The sequence below is a fragment of the Trichomonas vaginalis genome, chromosome IV (genome assembly GCF_026262505.1).
Source record: "Trichomonas vaginalis G3 chromosome IV, whole genome shotgun sequence".
Classification (NCBI taxonomy): domain Eukaryota; phylum Parabasalia; order Trichomonadida; family Trichomonadidae; genus Trichomonas; species Trichomonas vaginalis.
The window spans coordinates 31,939,873-31,953,475 of record NC_067206.1 but is presented as its reverse complement, the minus strand read 5'-3'; the positions used below and the strand labels follow the sequence as shown (position 1 = coordinate 31,953,475).

General features: G+C 36.7%; 6 protein-coding genes and 2 pseudogenes across 8 annotated transcripts, besides 4 other annotated features; 4 read left to right on the top strand and 4 right to left on the bottom strand.

The window, feature by feature from the left end:
- Positions 1 to 5,470: part of a mobile genetic element that runs on past the window's edge.
- TVAGG3_0205030 lies at positions 169 to 691 on the bottom strand (annotated as a pseudogene). The gene has a single exon. A coding segment is annotated over exon 1 (523 nt).
- TVAGG3_0205020 (KilA, N-terminal/APSES-type HTH, DNA-binding family) lies at positions 1,371 to 2,150 on the top strand (the record flags this gene model as incomplete). The annotated part of the gene is made up of 1 exon (XM_051226440.1): positions 1,371 to 2,150. The coding sequence occupies one exon, from the start codon at positions 1,371 to 1,373 to the stop codon at positions 2,148 to 2,150; it is 780 nt and encodes a 259-aa protein (XP_051111426.1).
- TVAGG3_0205010 lies at positions 2,943 to 3,508 on the bottom strand (annotated as a pseudogene). Its single transcript has one exon. A coding segment is annotated over exon 1 (566 nt).
- On the top strand, positions 3,545 to 3,991 carry TVAGG3_0205000 (uncharacterized protein; the record flags this gene model as incomplete). The annotated part of the gene is made up of 1 exon (XM_051226439.1): positions 3,545 to 3,991. One exon carries the CDS (start codon positions 3,545 to 3,547, stop codon positions 3,989 to 3,991), a length of 447 nt encoding a protein of 148 aa, XP_051111425.1.
- Positions 4,008 to 4,427, bottom strand: TVAGG3_0204990 (protein of unknown function, DUF4108 family; the record flags this gene model as incomplete). The annotated part of the gene is made up of 1 exon (XM_051226438.1): positions 4,008 to 4,427. The coding sequence occupies one exon, from the start codon at positions 4,425 to 4,427 to the stop codon at positions 4,008 to 4,010; it is 420 nt and encodes a 139-aa protein (XP_051111424.1).
- Positions 5,100 to 5,437, bottom strand: TVAGG3_0204980 (uncharacterized protein; the record flags this gene model as incomplete). Its single annotated transcript, XM_001321918.2, has 1 exon — positions 5,100 to 5,437. A coding segment is annotated over one exon (338 nt), but the record flags the coding sequence as incomplete, so codon positions are not given.
- Positions 5,471 to 5,751: 281 nt separating the features above from the next.
- Positions 5,752 to 7,346: a mobile genetic element.
- Positions 7,347 to 7,442: 96 nt separating this feature from the next.
- Positions 7,443 to 7,487: a mobile genetic element.
- Positions 7,443 to 7,487: a terminal%2Cinverted (terminal inverted repeat of LTR141 transposon ID:TVAGG3_0204950).
- A 667-nt stretch (positions 7,488 to 8,154) lies between these two features.
- On the top strand, positions 8,155 to 8,787 carry TVAGG3_0204940 (DNA binding; the record flags this gene model as incomplete). The annotated part of the gene is made up of 1 exon (XM_001280196.2): positions 8,155 to 8,787. The coding sequence occupies one exon, from the start codon at positions 8,155 to 8,157 to the stop codon at positions 8,785 to 8,787; it is 633 nt and encodes a 210-aa protein (XP_001280197.2).
- Positions 8,788 to 8,801: 14 nt separating this feature from the next.
- Positions 8,802 to 10,130, top strand: TVAGG3_0204930 (DNA binding; the record flags this gene model as incomplete). Its single annotated transcript, XM_051226437.1, has 1 exon — positions 8,802 to 10,130. One exon carries the CDS (start codon positions 8,802 to 8,804, stop codon positions 10,128 to 10,130), a length of 1,329 nt encoding a protein of 442 aa, XP_051111423.1.
- Between the last annotated feature and the right edge of the window lie 3,473 nt (positions 10,131 to 13,603).

The window sequence follows — 13,603 nt, the reverse complement described above, 5'->3', positions numbered from 1 at the left end:
TGTCACCTCTTCACCTAAACATTATTTTTACTGATTTACGCTCATTACGAAGAAGAAATCATGACAAAACATTTACGTTCATGTTTGACAAAACATTTACGATGAAATCATGAAAATTCATGAGGTGAGAAAACAGGTGAGAAAACGGGTGACATCTCACCTCTTCACCTAAACATTATTTTTGCTGAATTCAGCAACAAAATTCTGAGTAAAATAATTTTTAGGGCTTGTGTCAAACCGTTGAGTTTTCACAAAATTTAAAAAATAACGTTTACGAAGAAGTCTTGACAAATTCAAGAGGTGAGAAAACAGGTGAGAAAACGGGTGAGATGTCACCTCTTCACCTAAATTATATTTTTGGTCCGGGAACAACTTTCTCTCAATTGGAGCTGTGGCATAATCTTTGCGTAAACGGTTCAGACCTTCTTCGAAGTCTTGGTCTCTCTTCGATTGAGATTGAGATTGGAATTGCTGGGGTGGAGCTTGCTGGAACATCCAAGGGTTGGGGAAGTAAGGCATAGGCTGAGGAGGGTAGTTCGGGAAGCCTTGTAGTGGAAATTGGTAGTAACCTTGAGGTGGAAATTGGTAGTAATTTGGATTGAGATTGGAATTGCTGGAACTGAGGTGCAGGGGCTGGTGCTTTAGGTTCCTCTGGTTTGAGATTGGACTCGGTTGGTGGGACGTCGGACATTCGTCTGTGGCTTAACCGTCGGACCACAACGATAAAAATCTCTGCTCCTAGCAGTACTGCTACTGACAGTAGCAGTACTTTTACTGACAGTAGCAGTACTTTTTCTGACAGTAGCAGTACTTTTTCTGACAGTAGCAGTACTTTTACTGACAGTAGCAGTACTTTTACTGACAGTAGCAGTACTTTACTGACAGTAGCAGTACTTTATCGTCGAAAACCCTCTCAAATTTTCCTTTTTACTGACATTAGCAGTACTTTTACTGACAGTAGCAGTACTTTTACTGACAGTAGCAGTACTTTTTCTGACAGTAGCAGTACTTTTACTGACAGTAGCAGTACTTTTACTGACAGTAGCAGTACTGCTAGGAGCAGAGATTTTTATCGTCCAACTTTACAAATGTAAACTTATATCGTTCTATTTCTTCACTAGGCGTCTAACACCAAAGTAACCTATGTACATGAAATTTCACTGCATAAAAGGAAAAACCTGGGCGAATCGGGATTTGAACCGAGGTCTTCGACGCCTTTAACGAGGTAGCCCATACCACTGAGCTATGAGCCGCTTGCATATTTTTAAGTAAAATATAGTATATTTGTCATACCGTGAAGGATGACCAAACTTTAAAAAATAAAGTTAGTTTTATTTTATTTATTTTTTATTTTGTATGTAAAGACAGATATGTCAACAACAGAGAACACAACAACAGTTATAGTCCATGAAGCTATAAATGAAGAATATGAATGGATACAATATAACAAACAACTCCGTCTCATTCGTTCGGTCAAAGACGATATGTACCAAATGCAAAGTATTTTGACAGCATGTTTTGCTCCAGATACTATGAAACCACAAGATTGGTTTGAATTAAATAGCACTCATGAACTCCTCAGTGAGTTTGAACATGTAGAACTTAAAAAGATGTACCAAGACAGACAAAACTTACCATCACATCTAAAAGGTATATATGTTCATAAGTTCCTAGTTAGTTCAATAGCAATGTGGGCTTCACCTCGTTATGCAATCTACATACTTATGCTACTTGACGAACTTTGTACAAAGCAGAGAGAAGATATGATGAAAGAAGACAAAAACATACAGAAAAGAATACCACGTTCGGTACCAAAAGGAAAGGAAAAGAACTATAAGTATATGATTTATACTGAAGAGATGGAAAATGAAGAAGACAGAGATATGGTTATGTTGCATTTAGTCAGAAGAAACAACAAAAGCTTTTACGACCTTGCTAAGATTTACAAATCTGACAGAAATTGGTTCTATCGCGAAAACTTACCGATTTCAATGACCCCAAATGAAGATGTGAAACAAATAGTTCAAGATACTTTACCTCAAACACACTATGATATTAAAGGTTGTACAATTCTTACCTTCAAAGAAGATTTGCCATTGTTAAAGGAAAAAATAACAGAGTATTTTGACAACTTCAAACAAGTAGGGTAGATGAGCCATTTATTTTTACGCTTGACTTCAGATGGCTCAGGTAGCTCTATAAAGTAAATTGCCTTGTCAAATCCTTCTGGCATTCCGAGTCCTTCCTTCCGACAGGAAAAGTCCTTCCTTCCGACATTCCGAGTCCTTCCTTCTTGCATTCCGAGTCCTTCCTTCCTACTGGAAAAGTTTTTCCCGACAACAGGAAAAGTTCTTCCTTCCGACAGGCAAAATTTTTTCTGTTGTCCGTCCGTAAACCATTCAAATTTTCGAAAATTGAGAACTTTTTGGTCGAACTTCAGGAAAAGTTTTTCCTTCCAACAGAAAAAATTTTTCCTTCCTACTGGAAAAAAATTTCCCGACAACAGGAAAAGTTCTTCCTTCCGACAGGACACAAACGGATGACTGACGTTCCTCTTCCTGAATGCCTTCCAAAGCCAGAAGAACCGAAAGCTGCAGAACCACAACAGACTTACTAAGACTAAACACTTACATTTTTTACGCTTGACTTTTTACAATTTGAACTTTGTTCGCGTAGATATGAATTCTGAAAGAAGTATGAGGGTCTTGTATGACTTTGTACTTCTCCCATAGTTCATGTCTGTCAAACTTACCTGCCATGGACTCTTTCATAAGTTCCATGAAATCGTCTTCGGACAATCCAGGGAAAAGTATGATATCAGTAAGTATTCTCTTTACATCCTTACTTAAACTCTTTGCTGTCTGTACACAAATGACAACTGAGATGTTAAAGTGTCTGAGCTTCTTAAGAATTCGACACATATCTTGTCTCTATTCTTTAACAAAGGAGAGAGGCGAAATCATCTAAGATAAGAAGACATCTGTGAGGGTAAGTCTTCCAATCGTAAGATTGCAATTTCTTCGAAATGTATTCTATCTCTTTCTGTTTGTTTCTGAAGTGTTTTCTTCTAATATCTCTGCATTTCCTCATTTGGGTCTTTAAACTTAGAATTTATATACTCATTTATAGCATTGTACTTCAAAACTCTTCTTTGGTACTTCTTTATCCAATCTAACAACTCAGTATCCTTTATACATACTAACTTAGACTTCTTTATAATATCTTTGAACGAATTGACGGTTTGGTCAAATTGACCAGAAGTACTACAAATAACAACTAACTCATAGAATGGGTTCTTCTCATCTAGTTCTTGTTGTTGTGCAGCCATTTTAAGATAAGTGAAAGTCTTACCCGACCCAGGTGGTGCAATTAGACCTGTTATACCATTCTGAGCAAATAAGAACTTGTCATGTATAGGCTTTATCTGAGCATTTTCTAACTTCACCTTGTTCTTGTTTAAAACATTCTCAAATTTCTTGTCAATGTCAGCAAACTTTTTTTCTAACATATTTTTAGAAAAATTAAAATTTTTATCTTTTTGAAAATGTCTAGCGATTTCGCTATCTATATTCGAGACAAACTTTTCGACAGCAAAACATCTGTCGACCATAAAATCTTACATAGTGTAAACAAGAAAGGTGAATTTGTTCTAAAGTTCTGTTTCTGGGAATATGACAAGAACCATAAAACATTAAGCAGAGCAGTCTTAAAATTTGTCAATGACAGACTTGTTGACAGAGATGACACCGATTGGAAAGATGAAGTCCAACAAAAGTTCTTAGAATGCAAAGAAGACACATGCGCTGTTCTTGAAGATGAAATAGAAAACAGAATAGATGAGCTATTACAGGACAAAGAACTTTTACAGAAATATGGTTCTGAGAAATTTGACATAACTCCACCAGAAAAGAAGAAGAAAGGAAAGAAAGAGAAAAAAGTAGAAGAAGAGAAGAAAGAACCTGAACCAGAGAAAAAGAAATTTGACATGTAAAAATAAAATTTTATTTTTAGAACATTTCTGGGTCAATGTCAATGTTCTCTTCCTCTTTAGGAGCAAACACTGGCTTAGACTCTAAAATCTTTTTACCCAATTTACCTTGAACTTCAACTATCTTAGACTCATAATATTCATAGTCGTCTGCTTTCTTTGGTTCATAAGGTATAACAAGTTTGTATGCTTTGCCTTCTTTAAGGTTTGAAAACCTTCTGTCAAAACTTTCTTTGACTGCTAACAAACCTTCTATGTCTAAGTCTTCAAATTTCGCACCATTTTTAGTCACAATAGCAAACTTAACTGGTTCGATGTTCCAAACTTTGCTGAATGAAGACTTTTCAAAATGGTAGAAGTAAACATTCAAATATGTGAATGGGTCTAGTTCTTCTTTAAGTCCTGACATGTACTTGTTTACTGAGATGAATTTCGTCATCTTTTCTATCGGATAAAAAATATTTTTTTTTTAAAACGTTTTAAAATGGTATGCCATATAGCTTCTTGAATTTGTTAAGAAGTATTCGAACGTGTTTTCCATCTGTATCTCTAGTGTTTACATAAGCATAGCCTGCCTTAGTAAAATATACTTGTAATTTTCTATAGTTTACGCCGGTATAAAAGTAGAAAGAGTCTTGTTCTTCGCTATAGTAGTAAAACTCAAACGTATGCTTACCATAGTCTGTAATTTCAATTGTTTCATCTTCTAGTTCGTCGACAAATTCGAATACTATATCTCCAAATTTGCCTTTGTTCTATTTGTTTTCAGAACGAGTAACCCAACGCAAGTTTTCAAGTCTATTGTCGTTTCTTATATGGTTTATATGGTCTACAAAAGGTAAATTGTTAGAGTTCGGTATAAAATGAGTTGCAATGACAACATGTTTTAAATAGTTTTTCCCACCCATCTTCATCATAGCATATCCGTCATTTCCCTCCCATCCGCTTAAAACTCTTTTTGTCTTTTTGTTTCTGACTTCAAATGACTCACAACAGTGAATTTCATATTTCTCATCTAACAAACAAGTTTCCCAACGGTCTTCTCCAACAAACTCAGCGTACATTTCAAATAAAATAAAAAAATACTGTTTTTAAAATTTACTCAGAAAAATTTTTCTTTGTATATACGCCGTTCTGAACTTCGAAAAGATTTTTGACATTTGCCAAGAATGTACGTTTAGAAGCTGTCATATAACCATATTCTTGACAATATTGTTTATATTCATCGTACAATGACCTTTCATCTAATGACACAAAGTTAGTCTCATCTATAAACAGTTCATATACACTCTTGTTTGCTTCTAACAATGTTTGTCTTTCTTCGGTATGTGGAATTTGTCTTGGATTGAACTTAGAAATATCTAATGTCATGAAATATGAGAACAAGTGGTTGTAAAAGTCAGATGTCAAAGTTTCTGCTAAGTCGTCAAAATATTCTGTATCTTGCATATGAGCTTCTGACGTTCTGACAACTACATGTTGTGCATGAAAATTCGGTTCACTTCACTTCTGACAAAAGTGACAAGTTTACATGGCAAAAATATATAGGGTATTTTTTTTTAAAAGTAGTTATCTTTATATATAAAAATAAAACTTTTGATATATTGAGTAAATGATTTATTAATTATTTATTTTTTTTTTAAATCAAATCATATAAATATATATATATATAATAGTGAAATAGAACAAGAGATTATTATTGATGATAATTTATCTAGAACAAGAGATAAAAGTTTAGATAAATTAATAAAATTAGTGTGGAATCAGACAAATTTCGGGTTGTTTGGGAAGAATTGTTGGCTATGATGTACTGATTCATGATCAGTACATCATAGCCAACAATTCCGTATACAAAGTTCAAAAACTTGGTGCAATCAGAACTGATTGCACCCAAGTTTTTGAACTTTCTCGAGGGAATGAAAGGGTAAGAGGTATACATTATGAATATATACCTCTTACCCTTCCATTCCCTCTCTGACAGCGGGAAACTTTGTCTGAATGTTAAACTATTCAGACAAAGTTTCCCGCTGTTTGCGAAGGAATTGTTGGCTATGATGTACTGATTCATGATCAGTACATCATAGCCAACAATTCCGTATACAAAGTTCAAAAACTTGGGTGCAATCAGTTCTGATTGCACCCAAGTTTTTGAACTTTCTCGAGGGAATGAAAGGGTAAGAGGTATACATTATGAATATATACCTCTTACCCTTCCATTCCCTCTCTGACAGCGGGAAACTTTGTCTGAATGTTAAACTATTCAGACAAAGTTTCCCGCTGTTTGCGAAGGAATTGTTGGCTATGATGTACTGATTCATGATCAGTACATCATAGCCAACAATTCCGTATACAAAGTTCAAAAACTTGGGTGCAATCAGAACTGATTGCACCCAAGTTTTTGAACTTTCTCGAGGGAATGAAAGGGTAAGAGGTATACATTATGAATATATACCTCTTACCCTCTAATTCCCCCCTGACAGCGGGAAACTTTGTCTGAATGTTAAACTATTCAGACAAAGTTTCCCGCTGTTTGCGAAGGAATTGTTGGCTATGATGTACTGATTCATGATCAGTACATCATAGCCAACAATTCCGTATACAAAGTTCAAAAACTTGGGTGCAATCAGAACTGATTGCACCCAAGTTTTTGAACTTTCTCGAGGAATGAAAGGGTAAGAGGTATACATTATGAATATATACCTCTTACCCTTCCATTCCCTCTCTGACAGCGGGAAACTTTGTCTGAATGTTAAACTATTCAGACAAAGTTTCCCGCTGTTTGCGAAGGAATTGTTGGCTATGATGTACTGATTCATGATCAGTACATCATAGCCAACAATTCCGTATACAAAGTTCAAAAACTTGGGTGCAATCAGTTCTGATTGCACCCAAGTTTTTGAACTTTCTCGAGGGAATGAAAGGGTAAGAGGTATACATTATGAATATATACCTCTTACCCTTCCATTCCCTCTCTGACAGCGGGAAACTTTGTCTGAATGTTAAACTATTCAGACAAAGTTTCCCGCTGTTTGCGAAGGAATTGTTGGCTATGATGTACTGATTCATGATCAGTACATCATAGCCAACAATTCCGTATACAAAGTTCAAAAACTTGGGTGCAATCAGAACTGATTGCACCCAAGTTTTTGAACTTTCTCGAGGGAATGAAAGGGTAAGAGGTATACATTATGAATATATACCTCTTACCCTCTAATTCCCTCCCTGACAGCGGGAAACTTTGTCTGAATGTTAAACTATTCAGACAAAGTTTCCCGCTGTTTGCGAAGGAATTGTTGGCTATGATGTACTGATTCATGATCAGTACATCATAGCCAACAATTCCGTATACAAAGTTCAATTTTCATATTTCATGTATGTAACTCTCTAAAACTATAAATCTGATTTTCATTTGGCAGATCCACTTCTTGTCTTTCCATTTTTTTGAATCAATTTATACAAATAAACTTATAAAACACAAAATTATTATTTTATAATATAATTCTTAGATAATACATCCGATATGTAAAGTGTCAAAAATGAAGTGAACCGAATTTTCATGCATTACAGTCAGATTGTCAAAAGAATAAAAAAAATAAAAAAGTGACAAGACAAATTTTTAATGACTGACATAGACCATCTAATAAGAGAAGATCTTCCGCCAGATATCAAAGAAAAATTAAAATTCCTCGGCAAATTAGTTCCTGACCCAAGATTCAATGCGGCAACTCTGAGCGATAAAAAAGTCGAAGTTTTAATGGATCTTATAAAAGCTAGTTTTGACGAATCATACGGAAATCTTATTGATCAAATTGTCACCATTACAAATATATCTCGCTCTACCTTGTATAATTATAGAAATGCTTACCTGGAAGATGAAAAATTCAACCCAAAAACGGCACAGTTACTTGTTAACAGAGCTATTGATGACGAAGGAGAGCTCTTGATAGCCAACTACATTATCACAGAATTTATTGAAAAAAAGTTTTTTTTTCAATACACAAATGTGCCGAGTAATTGTGGAAATGTTTAAAGATGCTTACACTGAACATGTTTTGAAAAAAGAGAATTTCGAAATATCTCCTCATTATCTTGTGAACTTTAGAGAGCGGCAAAATCTGACAACAAGAAAGGCACATTGGCACAGAAGACCTCAAGATAAAGAAGAAATGCAAGAGCGGATACAACAATTCAATGAAATTAAAGCGGAACTCTTTGAAAGATTCAAAGACGAGCTTTGGCGGCTCGCAAATGCAGATGAATCTTTCTATGGATGCGGCATTGCAGGCGGTCTTACTTATGCTATTAAAGGATCAGAAGGAGTCGATATACACATTCACCACAACCAAAAGAAGGGTGTTACAATCATTGCAACCATCACAGCTGATGGAAGAAAACTTCCTTTGACAATTGTGTGCAAAGGATTGACAGACAGGTGCCATCAACAAGTGAGCGACGACCGGATCATCAGCAATGAAAAGATCCTTCATTCCGAATCAGGATGGTCTACCCATGAGGTTTTCAAATCTTACCTCGAATGGGTTCGCGACTGGTATGATCAAGCGTTTGGCGACAATGAAAGTTATAGGAGGAATAACAAAATTATTTTATTCCTCGACACTTACTCCAGCCACAGGAACAAGGAGACGAAGGACCTGGCAAAAGAACTCAACATTGATCTTGTTTACATTCCAGTTGGTTGTACAGATCTTTGCCAGCCACTCGACGTGAAGGTTTTTGGCGCTCTCAAAAACATGGCGACTCGAATGTGGTGGATTTCTATGCCATCGATCAAACCTTAGTGTGCACACTGAAAATGGCTGTGTATATCTTGGTCCAATGCTGGAAATGTCTCGATGAAAACCTCATTATCGAAGCATGGAATATGCATGAGGCTGATCTCAGAGAAAATGAAAGAATTCTCAGCAAAGTTACTGATGAGCAAGCTGCCGAATTTCTTGAGAAGATCGAACAAGTCAGGGAAGAATACATACACAAAGCCGAGCAAGCATTACCACAAGGTGAGAATCTGGATATGCTCCGAGACTTTAGTGAAATTCCTGAAAGAAGATATCGCAGGCAAGAAGGAGAAATCGACTTCGATGATGATGATGAAGAGTGGCATCCTGAAGCAGATCTTGACGGATTCAGTGATGATGACTTGGACTTCATTGATGAATACGACCTCAATTCAACTGAGGATGAGAGTTCAGTTGATCCTCCGTCGGATTACGAACCTGGTAATATCGCTGATGCTTTTTCACCAATTCCTGTTGAAGTCGAAGATCCTCCATCACACCTTCCAGATCAGATATTCTGCTCAATGGCAAGAGGAGGTGCCTCCTTTATCAATTGCGTAGATAAGGCTCCGCAGTTTGAAGCAATTTGCTTTTCTCAAGCGAAATATCTCAAAGAATTCGCGGATAGGAGAACTAAAAAAAACCACAGTGTCGATCACGTTAATGGCCTTGAAATACGTTTAAATGATGAACGATCTTCATTGAACGTAAGTTTACAAATGCTATTTACAATACTCACATTAGAGGCCTATAATCCCGAAGATATTAATGATGTATTTAAATTGTTTCATATTGAAAGTGATGATGTTTACACAGATGTCCTCAGATTCATGGAAATTCTTCTACGAATGGGCAGATCAGTCAGGGTTTCTCCAGGACAGTTCTATCAGGATCTCGATTTCCGTGAACAGGGCGATCCAAGGCTGTTTATCACACATTTCTTCAGCCCAGATCTATGCGGTATTGTATATATTGATGAAAATAACACTGTTCAACTTGTCAAAATGTTGAAACTTCCAGATGACGGAGATTTTAAAGATTTCATTAAGGAAAAGAAAATTATTAAGATGAGCAAATATTTGTTCATAGGAAGCAATCAACAATCCCAAGATGCGCAACCCGACATATTGGAGTTTTCCGATGGTAGCATTTATATTCGTTTTGCTATCATTTCATTAGAAATTGCAAGAAATGGATCACCATATTTTAAATTTTATAGAAGATTGGATCTTGAAGGTAAATTTGTAAGAATTACAAATCAATGGGTACGCGAGATGGACAAAGAAAATGCAATCGGAAATCAGTTTATTTCTTTATATGTGAAAGGTAATGATCATAATGAATAAATGTATTTGTATCAAAGTTTTTTTTTTTGGAAATAAAGTTAAGTAAGCTAATTGAGTAATGGATATGATATCCATGTATATGGATATCATTAGTTATTAGAATGGAATGGATTGTTTAAAATAGGAGATGTTACATAATAGAATTTAAAGGAATTTGGATTTAAATGAGTGTATTGTGGACTCTTGTCGGTCACAGTGTCTCATTCCGGGAGACATTGCCTCTGAATGTCTCCCAGAATGAGACAATCTTCTGCAATCAGAATGTGATTGCAAAACTTTGAGCGACAAGAGTGTATTGTGCACTCTTGTCGGTCACAGTGTCTCATTCCGGGAGACATTGCCTCTGAATGTCTCCCAGAATGAGACAATCTTCTGCAATCAGAATGTGATTGCAAAACTTTGAGCGACAAGAGTGTATTGTGCACTCTTGTCGGTCACAGTGTCTCATTCCGGGAGACATTGCCTCTGAATGTCTCCCAGAATGAGACAATCTTCTGCAATCAGAATGTGATTGCAAAACTTTGAGCGACAAGAGTGTATTGTGCACTCTTGTCGGTCACAGTGTCTCATTCCGGGAGACATTGCCTCTGAATGTCTCCCAGAATGAGACAATCTTCTGCAATCAGAATGTGATTGCAAAACTTTGAGCGACAAGAGTGTATTGTGCACTCTTGTCGGTCACAGTGTCTCATTCCGGAGACATTGCCTCTGAATGTCTCCCAGAATGAGACAATCTTCTGCAATCAGAATGTGATTGCAAAACTTTGAGCGACAAGAGTGTATTGTGCACTCTTGTCGGTCACAGTGTCTCATTCCGGGAGACATTGCCTCTGAATGTCTCCCAGAATGAGACAATCTTCTGCAATCAGAATGTGATTGCAAAACTTTGAGCGACAAGAGTGTGTTATCCACACTATTTGTTTATATACTATGTTTTTAGATCAAACCCTTTACATACAATTGTTCAAATATAATTTTCTCCATTTAATATTTATTTTATATTTTTTGTGCTTTATATAACTTATGGCGTCTACCGAACTATTTTACAGACTCTTCTGAGCTCTTCCCACATATAAACATGTGACAATAACACATACATACTCCCTTCATATTCTGATCTCATGACATATTACCCCAAAAACTATATTTATACAACACACCTCATAAAGTCTCATTTTACACCTATCTAAGCGTTCAAAATTCATTATTTTTTCTTCAAATTACCTATTCATCGATATGAAAACATTTATTATATCTTCCATTTTTCCCCACAAATATATTTAATTTTCTGAATAATACGTATAGTAAAATGAATATCTCAAAAACTAAAATACAAAATTAATATTAGGTAATGACTAGATATGATCTAAACTTTTAAATTCATTCATTTTTTGAAAAATTTAAATTTTTGAAAAATGATGTTTTTAGAGGATGAACTTCAAGAGAAATTTTATGGAAAATATTAAGTTAGGTAATTTGCGTTTATCTTGTTATGTGATGCATATTTTCACGATCTGACAGCAGAAATCGAATCAGCGGAACCTGAACGCTTAGATAGGTGTAAAATGAGACTTTATGAGGTGTGTTGTATAAATATAGTTTTTGGGGTAATATGTCATGAGATCAGAATATGAAGGGAGTATGTATGTGTTATTGTCACATGTTTATATGTGGGAAGAGCTCAGAAGAGTCTGTAAAATAGTTCGGTAGACGCCATAAGTTATATAAAGCACAAAAAATATAAAATAAATATTAAATGGAGAAAATTATATTTGAACAATTGTATGTAAAGGGTTTGATCTAAAAACATAGTATATAAACAAATAGTGTGGATAACACACTCTTGTCGCTCAAAGTTTTGCAATCACATTCTGATTGCAGAAGATTGTCTCATTCTGGGAGACATTCAGAGGCAATGTCTCCCGGAATGAGACACTGTGACCGACAAGAGTGCACAATACACTCTTGTCGCTCAAAGTTTTGCAATCACATTCTGATTGCAGAAGATTGTCTCATTCTGGGAGACATTCAGAGGCAATGTCTCCCGGAATGAGACACTGTGACCGACAAGAGTGCACAATACACTCTTGTCGCTCAAAGTTTTGCAATCACATTCTGATTGCAGAAGATTGTCTCATTCTGGGAGACATTCAGAGGCAATGTCTCCCGGAATGAGACACTGTGACCGACAAGAGTGCACAATACACTCTTGTCGCTCAAAGTTTTGCAATCACATTCTGATTGCAGAAGATTGTCTCATTCTGGGAGACATTCAGAGGCAATGTCTCCCGGAATGAGACACTGTGACCGACAAGAGTGCACAATACACTCTTGTCGCTCAAAGTTTTGCAATCACATTCTGATTGCAGAAGATTGTCTCATTCTGGGAGACATTCAGAGGCAATGTCTCCCGGAATGAGACACTGTGACCGACAAGAGTGCACAATACACTCTTGTCGCTCAAAGTTTTGCAATCACATTCTGATTGCAGAAGATTGTCTCATTCTGGGAGACATTCAGAGGCAATGTCTCCCGGAATGAGACACTGTGACCGACAAGAGTGCACAATACACTCTTGTCGCTCAAAGTTTTGCAATCACATTCTGATTGCAGAAGATTGTCTCATTCTGGGAGACATTCAGAGGCAATGTCTCCCGGAATGAGACACTGTGACCGACAAGAGTGCACAATACACTCTTGTCGCTCAAAGTTTTGCAATCACATTCTGATTGCAGAAGATTGTCTCATTCTGGGAGACATTCAGAGGCAATGTCTCCCGGAATGAGACACTGTGACCGACAAGAGTGCACAATACACTCTTGTCGCTCAAAGTTTTGCAATCACATTCTGATTGCAGAAGATTGTCTCATTCTGGGAGACATTCAGAGGCAATGTCTCCCGGAATGAGACACTGTGACCGACAAGAGTGCACAATACACTCTTGTCGCTCAAAGTTTTGCAATCACATTCTGATTGCAGAAGATTGTCTCATTCTGGGAGACATTCAGAGGCAATGTCTCCCGGAATGAGACACTGTGACCGACAAGAGTGCACAATACACTCTTGTCGCTCAAAGTTTTGCAATCACATTCTGATTGCAGAAGATTGTCTCATTCTGGGAGACATTCAGAGGCAATGTCTCCCGGAATGAGACACTGTGACCGACAAGAGTGCACAATACACTCTTGTCGTCAAAGTTTTGCAATCACATTCTGATTGCAGAAGATTGTCTCATTCTGGGAGACATTCAGAGGCAATGTCTCCCGGAATGAGACACTGTGACCGACAAGAGTGCACAATACACTCTTGTCGTCAAAGTTTGCAATCACATTCTGATTGCAGAAGATTGTCTCATTCTGGGAGACATTCAGAGGCAATGTCTCCCGGAATGAGACACTGTGACCGACAAGAGTGCACAATACACTCTTGTCGTCAAAGTTTTGCAATCACATTCTGATTGCAGAAGATTGTCT